The sequence below is a fragment of the Haliotis asinina genome, chromosome 5 (assembly GCF_037392515.1).
Source record: "Haliotis asinina isolate JCU_RB_2024 chromosome 5, JCU_Hal_asi_v2, whole genome shotgun sequence".
Taxonomy (NCBI): domain Eukaryota; kingdom Metazoa; phylum Mollusca; class Gastropoda; order Lepetellida; family Haliotidae; genus Haliotis; species Haliotis asinina.
The window spans coordinates 43,070,358-43,090,925 of record NC_090284.1 but is presented as its reverse complement, the minus strand read 5'-3'; the positions used below and the strand labels follow the sequence as shown (position 1 = coordinate 43,090,925).

Below are 20,568 nucleotides of genomic sequence, written 5' to 3'. Positions count from 1 at the left end.
TGGGTGGGTGAGTGGTGACAATGACAGCTAGCAATGAGGAAGATTAGTTTCGCAGTCATGTCATTGACCTCTCGTCCAATTGAATCGCCGGGTGTATGTAGCGTCATCAAAACATTTGAAAATTACGTTGCGTTAAACGATACTAAGATAGAGGTGTTCGTGTTACGGAGGTTTCACCGTAAAAAGTACTGAGATAGTGAGGAACGTTTTACACCGTTTTAACAATATTCCAGTAGTATCACTTCGGGGACCACCATAAATGGACTTCACACATTGTGCCCATGTGGGGAATCGAACCCGGGTCTTAGGCGTGGCGATCGAACGCCATAGCCACTTGACTACCCAAAGTCATGCCAGCTTGCGTTTCAGTGTCTTTGCATTGTTGATGTTCGAGCGAGACTAGTTTGTTAGCACACTTGTTAATCTGAAGGTCATTTGCTCACCAACACACCTATCAAAGATAATTCAACATGGAGCGAAAAGTGACCCTGGTGTATTATTAATGATGACGTCAACATCCGGGCACCTTGTAGGGGAAGTCACAGCTCTCGGTGTTCTCGTTGAATGCCATGTATGGGGGACAGATCCTCAAGAAGCCAATATGGGCGTTGCATTCAAAGAACTTGGAACAATCGCTGGAATCACGGTACAGGCCGTCTGCACGATTTCCACAGTAAGCGTTCAAGGAGGTCGCTGAAGATCAGAATTTAGAAAGGGCTAATTGTGTTTGTCTTATGTAGTTCAATATTGTTTATAAGGCGATACTCATTTCGTTAGGAATACCCGGGTTCGATTCCCCAAATGGGTATAACGTGTGAGGCCCATTTCTGGTGTCCCCGCTGTGATATTACTTGAACATTGCTACAAGCGGGGTAAAATCACACTCACTCACTCACTCCAAAGAAGGGACACATCGTTGACAAGAATGGTACTTGGACCAAAATATCTCATGCTAAGCAACGATTACATGCTAGTCTATAGCTATTTGAGTCTGAGTATATTAGATATATATATATTCACGAGTATTTAGAATGTAAAAAAAATAGATAGTCTATGACATAAGACGGATGTACTACTCACGGATATAAGTGTTTTGTGTGAAAGGCCTTTGAGTGGAGGGCCTCTGTGACGACAGCCTCCACGTGTAAGGGAGTGGTGTGTATGGGTTAAACGTTATTGGTGGGGCAGTTGGTCTCCGAGTGGTTGTGCTTGTGGGTGGAGGTGTTGTTGTGCTGATGAATTGTGCTGTCCACTGTGTGTTGGTGCCGATATTGCACGAGACGTTGGCCGCATGGTCGCAGGATTTGATCTGAGGGTTGAAGAGCAGACCCACTGCACAATGGATGCGTGTGGACATGCCGTTGACACATACGATGTACTCCGCGCAGCTGTAGGGACTCGGGTAGAAGTCGCTGATTCGACCATAGCAGAAGTCTTTGCCGGACTGAATTTGCGGTGACGTGGCTGAAACCAGAGGACAGTGTAGCTATATAATATAACAATTATAATGTCTTGTCTCTAGCACAGTAGAGACACTTATATATACACAGATTTACCTTTACCTCCTCGCCAATAGATAGCGCCCAATAAGTGTACATCCGGTAGATTAATGCTATTGAAAGTTTTTGCATAGTCGATTTGAAAAGCGATGCCGTTACTTTGCCTGAGTCGGGCTGCTGTGTCTCGGATCCAGCAACAGAGGTGGTTCAATCTATCCGGATTGCAACGAATCAAATCATGGAACATCCTCGATATCTCCAGGGTATACGTTCCGATAAGTCTCCACTATACCCTGGACGCATCTACGGCTCTGCCCGATAAATTTATTACCTCCCTTGACTGTCTTTTGATCCTTTCAGGTGTCTACGCTGAAGTTGAGCGAACCAATCACAACTCACTTTCGTTTTTTGAATTATTTAACCGATTATACTTGGCAACAGAAACCATGCAGAGGTTCTCTGGAAGAGGTAGAAGGCGTTCTTGCATATGTTGTTTTAAAGTTTCGGACCTGTCAATTTGTTTGTATGATTTCTCTAAAATGTGGGACGCACTGCGAGCAAACCTTCGCAGTTGCGACCGCTACCTTTGTTGACACTGGCAAGCTCGGTTATAACGGCGGCCTAGCTGATTGGCTACTGTGAGAAGGCGGAGCCAGCAAAGGGAGGTAATAAATTTATCTGGCAGAGCCGTAGATGCGTCCAGGGTATAGTGGAGACTTATCGGAACGTATACCCTGGAGATATCAAGGATGATCATGGGACGGAAATAGAGGGACTCTACCAGGTGTCTTTTCATATCCAGTAATCCAACACAAGATAATGTACTTTTAAAACACCACGTCATATAGCATTTAGATACTCTGAATGTGTTGTTTTGTTTTGGATTCCCCCTATATCAAGTAAAAAATGAAATAAAATACATGAATAAAATCAAATATAAAATGAAAATGTAGAAAAAAAGATTTTGTAAGGTGTTGTCGTGCATCACTTTCGACTTAGAGCACGCTTGTTTGGGCATGAGATGTTTTGTATTGACTTAGGTAGCACATTTATTTAATATTATATGTAATAGTTTTAAGTTTCAGTTATATGTTTTTGTCAGCCGTCAGATTACCTGTTTATCAATTTATCAATTTTGGTTTTTAGTTCTTGCATTTAATGATATCACGTAATGATTCTATTCTGAATGGGTTGAGGATCTATATTTACTGCTGTATGGAGATCACGATACTGATGTAAAATAGGCATCAAGTATTACTTACAGGCAGGCAAGAAGAGTTATGTACATGACATGATAATATTCGTTGTCAACAGTATATTATATTGAGTGCTCTTAACAATTTTCCAGCATCGGCTTCACAATTGTTGGGAACCGAACCGCAGCGTTTGGAGTGACAGAAGAAGCACATAAAGCACTAGGCCACCCCACTTTCAAACTCATAACAAATGAAGGATTAATTGGTTAAACATTGCACAGTGTCCGCATATCTTGTACAATGGCTTCTAAACTAAACTTCTAAACTCCGAGCTCTAGGCTGGGAAGCAAAAAGTAATATATTTTAGAACAGCTAGTAAGAGGTGATCCAGGCACTGAACCATCGATTTTCCGCATACAATCTCTACCCATGTAACCACCAACGTCCCGACTGAAATATATAGCGGTTCTTTCCGGTATAAAAATTGTAAAAACATTAGATTGTCTGTATCATAGTACTCACGGTTGTAAGTGGTTTGTGTGGATGGCCTCTGTGTGGATGGCCTTTGTGTGGAGGGCCTCTGTGTGGAGGGCCTCTGTGTTGACGTGGAAGGAGGTGGTGTGTTTGGCTTAGACGTTATTGACTGTGTGTTGTTGCCGATGTTGCACTGAACGTTGTCCGCACGGTCGCAGTATTTGGTCTGAGGGTTGAAGCGCAAGCCCATGGTACAGCTGCGCCCGATAGATTGGCCATTGACACATAGGATGTACTTCGTGCAGCTGAAGGGGCTTGGGTAGAAGTCGCTGATTCGGCCATAGCAGAAGTCATTCCCAGGCTGAACACTGGACGTTGCTGGAACCATAGAACAGTGTGCATTACTTAGCAAAGATGATGTGTCAAGCTTACCCTTTGATATTAACATTTTTCACAAAATTTGTACCTGCAGAAGATTTCTTCTCAGGTTCAGAAGCGTTTCCCCAACATCCTTTCCTCAATAAAAATAGAAATGAATAAAAATAAATAAAATAAGTTAACAACAACAGCAACACCAACAAAAAGCAACATGCAGAAAATATGATTTAAGGACAACATAACCGAAAAAAGCCCCCGAAAGTCCAGGGTGGACTACGGATGAGTGAATGCAAAATTTTATGAACAAAAAAGATGAGCACTGCCACGAGACACCCAGACTCCAGTAATATTCCCAGCGCCAGCTTCTGGGAATTTCAGTTTCTGGCAATGGGGAAACATTCTTCCTTTACCACCTCGCCAATAAATGGCGCCAATGACTACTGCCCTAAGTGCACATCCGGTAATTAAGGTTGTTCACAGTTTCATGGTCGAATTATGATGCCTGAGACACACCGCTGTGCCTCTTTTGCAACAGAGGCGGTTCAACGTGTCTGAGTAACGACGAATCAAACCAAGGCAAGATCACTACCAGCACTCAAGGGAGCAAGGGCGCAACGCAAGGGATGTTTCCCATTAAATACGATAAAATATATGTGGCTACTCGGTATTACTGCCACAAACTGAGAATATTAAAAGACAAGGATTGGTTAACTAAGAAAATCCCTCAATCAGCTGTATTTCAGATGATGCATGTTTAACACACTATGCCGTCGGTATTATCTTTATGATTGCATGTGCAGCAGTAGAAAAAAATAAAAAGTGGAATGAATAACGTGCTGCCATCATTTATGGTCATGGACAGTCAGGTGTACGAGAAAGATGAAGACAGCACAGTGAAGGTTAATGAATAAATAACTATGTCGGCACTTGTGCAAATGCTTGTCCAACGTCTGGCTGCCCCATTTTTGTAACAAACAGCGAACTGTGGCAATATTTTAAACATGGTGTGTTAAACAGTTTTTTGAACAAAAATTCCGAAAAATTATGACAGAGTTGGTATGATGGTTTGATTCTGGAAGGCGTTTCATTTGAGTATTTTATGTTTATTAGTTTTCGAGTTAGCGTACAATTCATTGGTAGTGCTTTTGAGCCGAGTTTGGAATCTACATTGCTGTGATCCGATAATGTTGGTAAAGATAGACATTTTGTAGTACTTAAAGGCCACAGGAGCTACACCAACATGTGACTATGTGATTATAAGTCACCATCGAATTCTCGTTGTGAACATGTCAACAGTACAACAGCATGATTAAAAAGGTGAGTTAGGTTTTACCCTGCCTCTAGCAATATTCCAGAAATTGGCTTCGCACATGTTGAGAACCATCTTTGGTGTGTGAAGCGAACACTTTAACCACTGGACTAGCCCAACGCCCAATTTAAAATAAAAGGATCAAATTGAGACAATATTCCACGGTGTCCAACACCTTCTCAATGGCTACCGGAGATGATAGGGTGGTGGGCTAGTCTCTGTTAAGGCGTCTTGTAAAACCTGTCGGAGAGTCAAGGAGATTTAAAGTTACACACACTATTGGACACAAATTATATTGGTATATTGCCCTGACCAAAACATGAGAATGGTCATATAACTGCTACTTACTGTATATGGGGCCGTTGGTGACTTGTGGTTTGTTTGTCATCATGGTTGATGGAGTAGTGTAAGTTTTCCGTGTAGTGGTCGCGACGGGACGCTTTGTTGTGACAGAACCATGGTTAATATCCTGGTGCCTGGGGGTTTGGGAAGTGAAGCGTCAATAAACACATTGAATGAAGCTCATCCTAGACAAGCGTTTCTTCTTTAGAAGAAAAACAAGTTTCTTGGTCATCTCGTCTCAGGACAGGCAGATGAGGCAGATCCAGATAATGCTCAAAGGTTCAAAGATTTGCCCACTGCTACAAAGAATGAGCAAATAACCAGTAACCACCAACCAGCTACTAATTACGCAAGCAGTAGCAGCGGGTTAACAGCTATATGTATTCACTGTAGTAGCAGCTGCTTCAGTAGAAGAGCGACCATTGCAATATATCAGGTTCAGTTCTCAGCACTAACTAGTGGTTAGTATTGTAATGCAAAGGGGCTGTTTCTAACATGATCCTCCCCGCCTCCCCCGGGATACCTTTCTCGCTTCATAAATCATTTTCAATCGTGTTATGGTTGATTGACTGGAACAATGAGTGAGGGAGAAAATCACCGAACAAGCAGCAGACTTTCTATTCCTGAAATTAAATCACTGAACATGTGTCAGGTGTTGACAAACCAAGAAGCGTAGTCAGAGCTGGTTTTGGATGTTACATCCACAGAGTATCCTGGCATGCCTACAGGACGCAACCATCCTGACTGAATTGTACCTCTGTCCCTGTTGTCCTTGCGACGTAAACCATAGTATCAGTTGAAACAGCACCGCAGCACTACACCGGTCAAAGAACAACCTTCACAAAACGTATCAACCCGTGAAGGTTCCGGGGTAGAATAGGCCTTCAGCAACCCATGCTTGCCATAAAAGGTGACTATGCTTGTCGTAAGAGGCGACTAACGGGATCGGGTGGTCAGACTAGCTGGCTTGGTTGACACATGTCATCGGTTCCCAATTGCGCAGATCGATGTTCATGTTGTTGATCACTGGATTGTCTGGTCCAGACTCGATTATTTACAGACCGTCGCCATATAGCTGGAATATTGCTAAGTGCGACGTAAAGCTAAACTCGCTCGCTCGCTCGCTCACAAAACGTATCATCAAAGTATGTCTTTGTATTGGATATATACTTCTCATATTCCTCTTCAAAACAAATCTAATATCTTACGGTCCTGGTCCTACACAGTTAGTTCTGCCCGGGCTGGCGAGTTCTGCAACGATGTTGCGGAGTAGAGGATAGGGGCCTTGGCCACAGTCAGACCCTGAGAAGTCATCTAAGTCCAGGGCCCACACCATCACACCTCCAAAACCATTCGTCTTGATGTAGCACGCCTGTAGGGCGAATATAACAACAGGTCAGACCATTTCAGAAGTTAAACAATAGAGAGCCTGACAGGTAAGGTGGAAGAGTACAAGTGAAACCGGATTTATAAAGACGCTACAGCTGGAAGATGAGAGATTTCATGGACCATCGTGTCGTCAGATTGTGTGTTTGTAATGACTGCAACCGGTAGGGCAGGATATGCTCACCTTTTGACGATGACTGGGCCTATATCAGTACGAGTTATAAAACAGCAGTTTTAACTCTACCCAGCGTCAAATGACAGAGACACGACCATTACCAATCCTCTTTACCTTGCATCCAATATGTGCTTACATACTGACAGAGACTCAATTGACGCCATTTCCCAATCAACCCACCCTGCAGCTGGCATGTTTGTGCATAGGCTGTCTGTGTTGTTTTGATGGTTCCATCTCCCACCCATTCGTAACTACACGTCTCTTTCCGATACCTACAAGAACAATCGTACCCCTCTAGTACGCTATTATTGCCGAGAATCTTTGCAAACCAATCAAATCGCGCGGAGTAAAACGCATTTCAAAACATGAGCGGAACCGGTGAACTTTGAAACCTCGCTAAACTACATCAAGCACAATTTAATCATAAACTTTGAGCTAAAGGATGAACAACTTTCAACAGTGAAACATATTTGCAAAGGGAATGGCCGTGTTGTTGTTTTGCCCACGGGATATAGGATATTCTTAGAGCTATGTTTGGAAATTCAGAGTTATCTTTCCATGATAATGGTGCTAGACTGTTTTCATCTCCGTGTCCGTTTGCGTTCAGACAGGACCCAGTCGTAAACATAGCCACGAGAGGGGTACAAGACGCCATCCGGTTTGCCGGAAGGACACGAGTAGTTACGAATGTTACATCGTCCGACGTTAATTCATGGAAAGTGTTTTATCTCAACTTTTTGCCTCTATGAGATAAACAAAATCCTCTTTCCACTGCACACATCAAGTGAAATGTTCAGCTTAATCTGGATATACGTTAAAAGGTTCCTTCCAAACCAAAGAGCCGTTTCAGACTGGCCTCAATCGACTGATTTAGAAACAAGTACCATACCGTAAAGCTGGCCATGAGGCGAGTTCGTGAAGCACAGTGTTTTAAAGATAGATATCACTAGTCAATTCTTGCTGCAATCTTTCCGGTTTAAAACAAAGGGCACAATATCTGTAAGTCCTGAAAAACGTTCGGAATAGAACCCCTAAATGTTTGAATATTTCTTGTTGAAAGTTGCAGTACAGATTAGTCTAGATGATGTAGTTTTAATTCTTTTTTATGTTTTATGGAGACAACTCAGACTTGTACTGAAATTGGGGGTTGTGCTTGTTTCTGAAGCAGAACGTGAGATTTTTTGGAAGAAACGTGCTATACAGGTGGTCTGGTGTTGAAATGAAGCTTTAAGGGTAATTTGGGACATCTAAATACTGAACGGTAGTATTTCATTTTCACTGAACTGAAGGTAAACAATGCTAACAATCTGAAGGTGGGATATAAATCTAGGTCCATCCAGTTCTTTTCATAAGACCAGGCAACATGTCCTCTCCTGATGACACTTGTTCATGTCGTTTGTCGTCATGGCCCACCCTCTTCACCCTGTACTCAACATGTGCCTACCTTCTGACGAGGACTCAGTCAGTCGTCATGGACCATCCTCTTCACCCTGCACCCAACATTTACTTACCTTCTGACGGAGACTCAGTTTGTCGTCATAGCCCACCCACTGGTCACCACGGGTAATGTAACGGACGCGCTGTTCGGGGATATCAACAATTGTGCCACCATTTCGCTCCATTTCACAGATCTGAAACGAGAAATTTAACATCATGCATATGCCCTTTGTATGTTTTAACTAAACTGATGTAAAACGATTTTCAAGTTTCTTTTGGACGATTTGAAACTAAGATTTGAAACGCTTCTCTCACCTCCTGATAAGAAAGGAAGCCTTTCTCGCGCGAGTACGGACCTTTTGCGCCGGGGCCACTAACAGGTGCACCTAAGGTGTTGTCGGCAGTTGACAAGGTGAACGTGCGTCCATACAGTGCCAAGCCTATGTTTAGTTTCTCTCTGGGTGCGCCCATCTTCACCCAGTATTCAGCTGCCCAATGCTGAAAGAGAATTAATAAAGTTCACTTTTAAAAACAAAATCAATAGTAGACCAGTTACTGTTCGTGTTCTTCAAGTGGATACATTATATAAAATGGTATAAGTTTAAAAGAATAAAATTCAATATGTCGATGTCTTATATGTTTGATGACAGATTGTATTCACATAACATAAACACTGAATCATTTACTGTGGCCTCACCTTAGGGTATACATTTTCATGTTCAAATATATCATGCTAAAAATACAGAATAATACAGAAAAAACAGTTCAAAACCTTATTTGTTTAATGACTGATTGTATTCACAAACTAACAAAAGGATAATTTATTGTCACCTCACCTTAATTTTTATGTCCCAAATATATATACATATGGAAATTAATTAAGCAACACCAAATTCAAACACACATAAAAACTTAACAAAGTTTAACGAAGTAATTTTGATGATTGATTATTCAATTTTGATGTATTGACATACAGCATGAGCTTTTCATGGGTTGATATGACGCGCGTGAAGCTTGCACAGCGCACGTGCATTGCTTTAACCTCAACTTTCGAAAAATGCACTTTTTCCCTGGGGTGTTTACAAGCGCAGGTTGTCGATTGCATTCGGTTTTTCATTCATTTCAATGTCATGGCACGTAGGAAATTATCAGAGGCCACTCGTTGGCAAATAATCGGCATGAGGAATGCTGGTATGTCTCTAAGACAAATCGGGACTCAAATCGGACGACATCATTCCATAATTTCAAAACTTTTGAAAAAATACCGGGCCACTAATGAAGTTAAAGACCTGCCTAGACCAGGAAGACCCAGGAAGACCACAGTCCGGGAGGACAGAGCTTTACTGAGACTTGTACGGCGCAGGTCCTTCGACTCGAGCTCACGGTTGAGACAGGAGTGGCTTCCAGGGAGACCCATCTCGAACAGGACTGTTCGGAATCGTCTGAAAGCTGCAGGATACCGGGCAAGGAGGCCAATCAAGCGACCCAGACTGTCTCCAGCCCATAAGGCAGCCCGACTGGCCTGGTGTAATGACCGTTTGCACTGGAACATTGCCTCTTGGAGGAAGGTCCATTTCTCAGATGAGAGCCGGTTCTTGCTGCACATGGTGGACGGTCGTACTCGGGTCTGGAGGCAGAGGAACACAGCAATGGCTCCACGGAACATCCAGGAGACTGTGGCCTTTGGGGGAGGTTCCGTTATGGTATGGGGGTGCATTTCCATGAACTGCAAGTTGGATATCATTACCATCCGTGGCAACCTTAACGGTGTTCGTTACCAACAGGAGGTTCTTGACAGGGCTGTGGTACCTCATTTTGAGAACCATCCTCTGGCAACGAGACCCATATTTATGGACGACAATGCTAGACCTCACAGGGCGCATGCTGTAAATGATTTTTTGCGGCAAAATGCAATTGACAGAATTCCATGGCCTGCCATGAGCCCTGACCTCAACCCCATTGAACATTTGTGGGACTTTATTGGCCGTCGTGTGAGGCAGAGAGACCCACCAGTCCATAATCTCAACGAATTGACGGCTGCCCTGCATGAGGAGTGGAACAGGATCCCCCAGAATCAGATCCGGAGACTCATCCAAGGAATGAGGAGGCGTCTGGAATCGGTGGTGCGTGCGCAGGGAGGACACACTAGATATTGATGAAAGTCGGTGTGCAGACTCTCAGATGACTGTTCTTTCTTTCCATGTGACATTTGTGTTAATACACCTGACAACAACGTCTGTGGATGAATAGTAAATTGTGTCCATTTTTTCATGAATTTAAGACAGTTTTAAGAATTTGGATTTCGTTGCAATAAAGCAAAGTCTTGATACTTTTTCCCTTTAAGTTGTTTGTCAGAGATCGTCTGTTGAATAAAAAAGTGTCAAACTATATCAACCCGGCATATTTTGATTGTCAGAACACTTCAAAGTTGCTCCAATAGAAAAAATTGGGGTGTTGCTTGATTAATTTCCAGGTGTATATTATATCACTAAAGGTACAACTATAACAGTTTTTGGAATGGGTTATTAATTTGTTGACCACCTCTGTAATGCAGTGAAAAGTAGCATCATCCCTAGAGCTTGAGGTCGATGCTAACGTCATCATTTAAAATATGGTACTTATTGATACCTTGCCTGGCAAACAGGTGTTAAACTGCGATGTAATACACGGGGAATGAATATTGGATATATTTAATAAAGGGCTTGTAGGCCACGGGCCTTTTTGTACAATCGGAAGTGCAAATTATAGGTCCGAAAAATATAGAATACAGAACAGGTTGTATTATTTGTTCTCTAACGTCATTTCAAACATTACTTTGCCGTATTGTTGTTGATATTAGTGTGATAAACTTCAAAACCATTCAACGTAGAGATTTCACGTATCTTTGCCTCAAATGATTAACAGCTGGATGAGTAAACAAACGGGGGTATTCAGTGAGCTACAAATCTGTTAAATTGTGTGAGCTGAGACCATGTGGTCCTCATCTAACTGCATTAATACTGCTCAAATACCGTTTCCATGGAATAGATAAATAATATAAACTGAGCATGAGAAACCGTCAGGGGACTTTCGTATGGCAATCCTGTAAAGTGTTGTCTTAAGTCCTGACATTACGTATCTACCTGTCGGGTGAGTGACTGACCAGTGAAGGTCCGGGGTAGAATAGGCCTTCACCAACCCATGCTTGCCATGCAAGGTGACTATGCTTGTCGTAAGAGGCGACTAACGGGATCGGGTGGTCAGACTCGCTGACTTGGTTGACACATGGCATCGGTTTCCAATTGCGCCGATCGATGCTCATACCGTTGGTCACTGGGTTGTCTGTTCCAGACTCGATTATTTACAGACCGCCGCCATATAGCTGGAATATTGCTGAGTGCGGTGAAAAGTTGAACTCACTCACTCAATCAATCACTCGAGTGAGTGAGTAAGTTCCATTTTACCTTATTTTAGCTAATTTAAACAAGGATACACTGCAAAAGGTTTAAAAGGAGTAAACCCATTTGGGCTACCCCATCCTGCTCGTCATTGTGTCAAGCTTTAACCACCAAGTTAACCCGCCTTGGCCACTACTAACCAGGTTCAGGTACTTGTCCTCCTGACTCTCGTCAACACGTGAATACATGGGACTGTTGTGGCCAGTGATGTTCTCCCAGCTGCCGTGTAGGTCATAGGCCATCACACTGATGTAGTCCAATATCCTGTGCACCATCAAAACACAACGTGATACAGAATTGGGATGAAGAGTTTCCACGATCAGGCCATTACAGGTTGTTCCCTTTGCACGCCTAAAAGCTTGCCATATTTTCTGCCAGTTACGTCAGCAATTTATCGATAAAAGGTCTTCACTCTCTGAGGCAATAATGTGCCTTTAGGCTGCATTCTGTGATAAATTTATATAAGAAAGGCTGTCTTTCCCCAACATGTGAGATACTCACTCGTAACTTCCTCGCGCATCTTTTGATTTCCATCACTTACTGTGAAATTTCCGGGATTTCGTATGCTGTGTCAATGGTGGATTTTCCCGCCGCCACGGCCGCCGTGAACAACAGTCGGGGTCTACCAGATTGCTGCGCTTCCGCTACAATGGCATCGCGCACCGCCTGAAACAGTTCTTTATCTTAATAACATATCAACATTATTACGATACTGCCAATGGGATATTTGTAAGTATGTTGAAATATGAGACATGTTTTTTCATACTGAATCAGCATTGGTAACTGATGTCAATTTAACGTCTAAGGTTCCACACCATTTCCAAACTGACAGATATCCACCACAGCATGATGCATGGGATGTCATGAAAACCATGATTCTGTTGAATCGTACATGAAACAGTCCCTTGAGAATGTTCGTGCTAACGGTATATACGTTAAAGGCATGCATCAATGTGCGATTTATATCACGAGCGGAGCTAGAAGTAGCCATTGGAAAATCGCAGATGGGAGCTTCTATACAGCCGCATTGTCTGTCTATGTTTTGGTCACCTGCAAGTCCCTCCCGCTGACTCAAAGAACCAATCAGCGTGTGTGTGTAAGAAGACACCTCTAAATATTCTTAGTTAATATGGATACTACTACTATTAGTATTTACATATTAACATTCACATTTTTCACTCCTACCAGTGAGGGTCCGGGTTTGAATATTGATCTTCAGTAAGCCATGCTTGTCGTAGAAAGCGACTAACGGGATCGGGTGGTCAGGCTCGCTGATTGGTTAACACAAATGCGCAGATCGATGCTCATGCTGTTGATCACTGGGGTGCCTGGTCAAGACTCGATTATATACAGACCGCCGCCATATTGCTGGAATATTGCTGAGTGCGGCGTAAAACTAAACTCACTCACTTTTTGACAGTGTTTAAATATAAAGTGGCTGTAAAGCGTGAAGTTGTCTTAAAACATTAGCATACATTCACAAATAATGAGGTAAGTAGTACCAAGTTGAAAAAGATATGATCATTTGCCATCTTCCGGAATGACTCGAGCGTTTCCGAAATTCTCATCCGAAACGTCTCGCCTAACTCCGTGATCTACAAGAAGACTCGTACTTGTATACATAGTTCGTCACTAAAGGACTGTATATAGTATATGTACGCCATTTTTACCAAGGATTCGTGGCAAACCAATTGAGCGTGATTATGATATTAATTCGTTACTGTCATCTGTTAACGACACAAGAAACTTACTTGAAGTGACTTTCGAGTGGTATTATAAAGTTCTAGGAGTACCCATGTTTGGAAATATATCTTGGAGTCACCTTTCCTGAAACAGACTGTAGTCTTAGACCATATTAATCTCCGTACCCGTTTGCGCTTAGCAAAGTCACGGTCGTGAAGGGGTGGGAGTCGCCACCCACCTGCCCGGAATGACACAAGTAGTTACGATTGCTATTATTCAAATCCATATTATTCCCAAGGCATCTCTGTTGTGATGTCTTTCCTCTGCTCTAAACGTCAAGACGTATATGTTTATATGAAGACACCCATATAAATCCACACGTCAGTGGATGAAGTACAGCACGTGCATTATTTGTTTTGACAGTTTGTGCGAAGACTGGACGTTTGTGAAGTGGTCATAAGGCGTACGAGGGCAATCCGTATCACGGAATGACACGAGTTATCCCGCAATGACACGAATTCGCCGGAATGAGATCTATTCTAACCCCGTTCATGTGGTACCTGAAGCATCTCAGTATAGTGGTGTTTGTCTTCAGGCGGACTGCCTCTGTTTGCCGGATACTCCCAGTCCACGTCCACACCATCGAAATTGTTTTCTCGGATGAATTTGACGACTGAGTCCGCAAACTCCTTCCTCCCTTGTGGAGTATGAGACATCTCATGAAATCCCTTCGATCCAAAATTCCATCCCCCGATAGCAAGCAAGGTCTTCATGCGGGGATTGACCCTTTTCAACGCCATAAAGCGTTCGAACCTGCATGGTAAATGTTAGACTTTAAGTATAAGTAAATGGTGCATAGCTGTGATTGAGCTCCGATCAAGGTTTGGTCATGGGCGCAATAAGAAACATAATGATTGCTAACCGACATTCCAGACAACACAGACTACCACGCAGTAAACAATGACAATATCCGCCGAAACAGGTTTCTGATAACAGTGACGCAAATCACTAACGACACCCGTGTTCAGTCTTTATATCGGTTTGAATAACACTTACATTCCTTTGCTCCACTGTGTTGAGAGATCATTCCATTCAAATGCTTTGACCCTGTTGCCAAGTAAAATAGCAAAGGCGTACACGTAGTGTGTGCAGAGGTTAGGGTCTACATTCTCTGGCGTGAACTTCCCCTTGTCGGGACGGTACTGTGACCAGTTGGTGTAGTAACACACTCTCCTGAGCTCTGCACCTGTAACATTGAAGGATGACATGTATGACAGTGTAGTAACACACTCTCCTGGATCCTGAACCTGTAACATGGAGGATGGCATGTATGACTGTTAGGGTAGTAACACAATCCTCTGGGCTCTGAACCTGTAACAAGGAGGATGGCATGTATGACTGTTAGGGTAGTAACACAATCCTCTGGGCTCTGAACCTGTAACATGGAGGATGGCATGTGTGACTGTTAGGGTAGTAACACACTCTCCTGGGCTCTGAACCTGTAACATTGAAGGATGACATGTATGACTGTTAGGGTAGTAACACACTCTCCTGAGCTCTGCACCTGTAACATTGAAGGATGACATGTATGACAGTGTAGTAACACACTCTTCTGGATCCTGAACCTGTAACATGGAGGATGGCATGTATGACTGTTAGGGTAGTAACACAATCCTCTGGGCTCTGAACCTGTAACAAGGAGGATGGCATGTATGACTGTTAGGGTAGTAACACAATCCTCTGGGCTCTGAACCTGTAACATGGAGGATGGCATGTGTGACTGTTAGGGTAGTAACACACTCTCCTGGGCTCTGAACCTGTAACATTGAAGGATGACATGTATGACTGTTAGGGTAGTAACACACTCTCCTGAGCTCTGCACCTGTAACATTGAAGGATGACATGTATGACAGTGTAGTAACACACTCTTCTGGATCCTGAACCTGTAACATGGAGGATGGCATGTATGACTGTTAGGGTAGCAACACAATCCTCTGGGCTCTGAACCTGTAACAAGGAGGATGGCATGTATGACTGTTAGGGTAGTAACACAATCCTCTGGGCTCTGAACCTGTAACATGGAGGATGGCATGTGTGACTGTTAGGGTAGTAACACACTCTCCTGGGCTCTGAACCTGTAACATTGAAGGATGACATGTATGACTGTTAGGGTAGTAACACACTCTCCTGGGCTCTGAACCTGTAACATGGAGGATGGCATGTATGACTGTTAGGGCAGTAACACACTCTCCTGGGCTCTGAACCTGTAACACGGAGGATGACCTGTTTGAAAGTGGGTGTAGTAGCATATGCACACTAGGTAAATGCCGTTACGTCCGAACAGGTTTTCTATGGAAAGTAGCAGAAGAAAAACACTCCGAACCGTTTCTAGGATTTTAAGCTCTGTTCACCACTAGGCCAAAACCTTCCAGTGAAGAAATATATCAAACAAAAACATGTCCAAATAGTCGTATGAACAGTTCTGGTAACGTGTATCGATATATAGCAATGTTCTTGATAACTTTAAACGAATCGTTTTCAGTTAACTGCCATTACAACCGGTCCTATAAGCACACTTTTGAAGCAAATTGATGTTTTGCTTGGTTGTAGTATCGTATTTGTACTCAGTTATAATCAAGCTTGGCACTTGTGAATTTAGAGCATCGACGGAAGCATCTCTCACTTCCCCGCCCCCATCCACACCCACACCAACACCCCACTCCCCACCCCATCCACACCCACACCAACACCCCACTCCCCACCCCATCCACACCCACACCAACACCCCACTCCCCACCCCGTCCCAACTTTACGGATATTGCCACATTTATAATTTAAGCGTTACATGAATGTTTTTATAGCTCATACATTGAGACATATGAAGGGTCAAAATTGCTAATCAAGTGATTGTTTTGTAATCTGAAAAAGAAACATATATAGCCTTTTTGTGTCTGTGATAAGAAATGTTAAGCAAAGTATCATTCTTTTTGTCTGATTTTTCAGGCTGAAATATCGTGTTGAAATAACACATTTACGACATGACGGTAAGTGGTGTGATACGCAAGTGTTCACCAAGTTGTCTCACCTTGGGCAGCATGCAGAGCTAGGAAGATGACTCCCACCAGGGGGAGCAGCAACAGGGATGCTCGAGGGACCATCTGGAAGAATGAAAACGTAACTATGATATGGTGTGGATTATATACCAGACTGCAGGTAAATAGATCAGGTAACCCCAGATAACGTAGGTCACCGCGTGTTTCCTCTACCTAGTGCTCGTGCCATGTAAATAAAGACAAGGCAATTTCACAATAAAAAAAAAATCTGATCTACAATGAAGACTATATCATTACCATAATATGTGTTTATAGACGGTGGGGTATCGTAGTGCTTAAAGCGTTCACTCATCACGCCGAAGATCCATGTTCAATTCCCTACAAGGGTGTACTGTGAGGAAAACTTTTCTGGTGTCCATGACGTGGTATATGTATTGCTGGAATGTTTGTAAAAGCGACGTAATACCATATTCTATCAAACAGAGATCTTACCAAGTGTTCACGAAAAAGTCAGAGTATCCTGCCCCTCAGCAAACACACCCATATGTAAGCCATTTGTTCGTCTGAACAAACACAGATGCATATCTTACAAGTCAAAATGGGAATTTACATACAACGTCATTTTTGTTTCCAGTTTGGAAATGTCCTCCACATATCAACCTTAAAGCTTGCCAAAAGCCTTGTGGTTAAGGCCTTCGTTCCTCACACTGAAGACTTGGGTTCGATTCCCCACAGGAGAGCAATAAGTGTAGAATATTGCTAAAGGGTGCGTAAAGTGAGACTTATTCTTTTGAGCAAAGATTTTTCTACACATCGACAGCATGTACACAATCCATTCTAGACCAGATACACTAGTGATTGATGGTGTGAGCAATGTTATATACTTTCGTGCTTCGATGACATAAAATGAAATAAATCACCAAATGTATCAAACTTTTCACCAATTTTCTCAAATTACGATGCCAAGAAGATTCATTCAATATTTTTGATAATACAGTGGGTGAGTGATCAAGGTTAAAGTGAAACGTTAAACTGGGCACTGTTCACGATAGGGAAACACGACGGTTTAGTTGTCATCCATGGTCATAGTATGTTTCATGCAAACTACATGTGGATGAATTTAAACACGTCTTCGAACTAAGTACACCATATAATCAGTGTGAAATATGTTATATCTCCATTACGTAGATACTACATATTCACACACATAAACCTCTCCGATGAATTTCGGTATCCTTAGCTGTTGCGAGGCTGCCTTAGCCACATACTATGCCGAACACAGTATTTTTAAACACAAGGGCAGAATGCATCGCCCGGTGCAACTCCTCGCTAGTGTCACAACGCATACGGAACGTGTATTCTCTCGCCTTGGTATGCATAACGTGAATAATACCCAATCATATTACAAACCTTTGTCATATAATCTTATAAGCTAAATGCTAGTAGGTAGGTTTAACAATGCTCATCGGCGAATCCTATTTTCATTCTGAAAAAAAATATCAAAATTTATTGTTACAGAAGTGTATGCAAACAAATAAATGTTAAACCGTACGCCGTGTATTGAGTTGTAGCGAGGTGATATTAAGCGGTCAGTGGATGCCTTCAACTAAACAGTAGTACCCATTTGTCGATAAGGATTGTCGGAGAGGAAAGTGCGTGCCATACATGACAAGTGATACAGGAATACATGTGTGAAAGCGTCTTCTTTCCCATATTCGCGGTACTTAGGATATATCATCGACGTGAATTAAAAGCGATAATTAAAATGTCTCTAGCACAGTGAATATTTGTGTAGGTGCCTACTGACAAGCATCTAAACAACAGAAGTCGTTGAATCATGGTAACAGCCTGGGCTTTTGAGATGTTACTTCCTGCTGTTATTTCATTGGTTTGTGCATTAGCTATAGATAAGCATCGCAATGTTGCATGTGAACTACAGCATGCCTCAAATCCTGTGTGCCGAGTCATCACATCCTGGTTCTATCACACGGTGCCTGTCTTAAATGTTATCTTCAAGATAAAAAGGTTATCCATACGATAATGGATTCAAAACATTAAAACAACAGGCTTACTTCATCAGATAAAATTAACTTTGGATAGTCCCTCATTGTAGAGGCGTCAAATTGATATTTCCTGAAACGTTTTTGACCCTTTCTTCGTTTCACCAAGAGAAGGAACATAAGAGGTAGATATTGAAAAAAGAATGTGACAAATACAAAGTGGTAACTATCATCCTGCTTCTCTGGGGAAAACGACTAGGCGTCCAAGTGATTGATATCAAGAGATACGAGCTGCTCAAACGGGGTACTGTGACCAGCCAGCAACCACGTATCCGAGCTGTACCACGTGATGTACTTGGTGGCTTCCCACGACTCGGTAAAGCTGCTATGGACCTGATCTAAGCAGTTATTCCCATTGGATGAGAGACTACCCTGTAACAACTTTGTCCATAATACAAACACACACACAAAGTTTACATTATGTGTTATACTTCTGCACACGTTTAACTGACGTCGCATACAATAGCAGGGTGTAAATGACCGAGTCTGAACCTCACAAGCCGGTGATTGATACGTATTAAAATAAGATGCAAATATTAGATCTACAGACACCCCTATACTTACCTCACTTCGATAATCAACAACGGGCGTTTTCAGTGTGCAGTCTGTCAACGATGGAGGACTGCTCGGGCTTTCTAGTTGCGCAATACTGTGGCTTACAACGTCTTATCTCTGAAGACACTGGTCATAGATTATCTCCCGCAGATAGGAACATGTGGTGCATGCTCGCCGTTATTGCAATGGAAAGAAAATGAATAATCAGAATGTAAATTAATCTTGTGCTACCGACAGATCCCAACGGTAATTACATTTCATGGGGATTTGAAAATGTGTAGAGATATGTAAAGTAAATTGACCATACCTGTGCAAGTATACTATATTTTTGTCATGGGCTACTTGAAACTACACACCGCGATCGGGAACCAGAATTGATCTTCAGCAATCCGTGCTTGTCGCAAGTGGCGTCTAACGGGATCAGGTAATCTGGCTCGCTGATCTTTTTGACACTATTGCGTAGATCTATGCTCATGATTTTGACCACTCTATTGTTTGGTCTACACTCGATTATGTAGAGACAGCCATCATGTAGGTGGAGTATTGCTGAGTGCCGCGTAAACAACAAACAAGCGTGCAAAACGTCGACATTGCAAACCTCTAATGAAGAACATTTATGAAAATATGCTTTTCAAAAAGAAAATTATACCTTCGCATGAAATGAATGTGGACCCGGTTTTTTTGTAAATAGCTTTTCATCCAATGATCCAATCAATCTCAAACTTTGCCAGTGGATGTTTTGTCAGACAACGTAATATCATTGTAAATCACCGATTTTATGCATGTAACAAGAATCTGTCTATGTAACTGTCAACAAAATAAACAGCAGAACGCTGACTGCTTGCAGAGGGAGGGGGCGAATGACCTGTAACGGCGGCAGTCTTGTGTCAGAAAGGTCAAAGTTTGTCAATGTAGGTCAGCTCTGCACGTGACAGGTAAGTCTCGGCCAGGTTTGCGATCAGGTTGAGGATGACCCGAGTCAAGACATTTCCAGCAATGGAGAGAAGAGAGATGCCCCGGCAACCACCGCTGCCAGCCCTCAATCTTGAACAGAGTGGCTTCCCGAAAGTCTTTGCTCAGTTCTTCCACACACTGGTGAGGAGTGAGTGGAAGGCTTCTTGGGCCACAGAACCGGCTGACTTGAAATTCTTCGCTTTGATTCCGTCCATACCAGGCACTGGTCTGCGGAACTGTCTTGAAGAGTTCGTCATGTGTAGGGGGGATGTTGAAGCAATGAGCAGTGTCTTTTTGTTTGCGGGATCAGTTCAAGAGCATGGGGGTTGACAGTGGAGGGCCTGTTTAGCAGGGTGCTGGAGTTGTCTCTCCATCGCGAACTGATGCTGCTTTTATCCTTCAGCAGGGTTGAGCCGTATGCAGACAGTAGTGGGATACTATAAGGGTAACGCTATTTTTCAGGGCATTATCATTTGCAGAAGCCCGAGGTCTTTGCAAATGATAATGCCCTGAAAAATAGCGTTACTGTTATTATAGCTAAAATGAATAGAATTTTTTATAAAAGAATAATAAAAACTGCGGCATCGGTTTAGAAGCATTTACTGCCAACAACAAAACGACGGAGGTCAC

The 20,568-nt window shown here is 42.7% G+C and overlaps 1 protein-coding gene across 1 annotated transcript; it reads right to left on the bottom strand.

Annotated features, from left to right (window-relative positions):
• Positions 1-477: 477 nt before the first annotated feature.
• LOC137284534 (chitotriosidase-1-like) lies at positions 478-19,390 on the bottom strand. The gene is made up of 13 exons (XM_067816368.1): positions 18,994-19,390; positions 16,402-16,474; positions 14,373-14,562; positions 13,877-14,129; positions 12,175-12,299; positions 11,774-11,897; positions 8,512-8,694; positions 8,271-8,390; positions 6,407-6,570; positions 5,205-5,332; positions 3,218-3,547; positions 1,081-1,464; positions 478-693 (listed from the first exon to the last, which is right to left on the bottom strand). Exons 2-13 carry the CDS (start codon positions 16,472-16,474, stop codon positions 512-514), a joined length of 2,256 nt encoding a protein of 751 aa, XP_067672469.1. The 5' UTR covers positions 18,994-19,390; the 3' UTR covers positions 478-511.
• Between the last annotated feature and the right edge of the window lie 1,178 nt (positions 19,391-20,568).

Coding starts and splice junctions, on each gene's coding strand:
- LOC137284534 (XM_067816368.1), bottom strand. CDS start 16,474: ATGGTCCCTCGAGCATCCCTGTTGCTGCTCCCCCTGGTGGGAGTCATC. Junction 5,333..6,406: donor AACTGTGTAGGACCAGGACC/GTAAGATATTAG, acceptor CCAAACCCCCAG/GCACCAGGATATTAACCATG. Junction 694..1,080: donor CACACAAAACACTTATATCC/GTGAGTAGTACA, acceptor TCTGATCTTCAG/CGACCTCCTTGAACGCTTAC.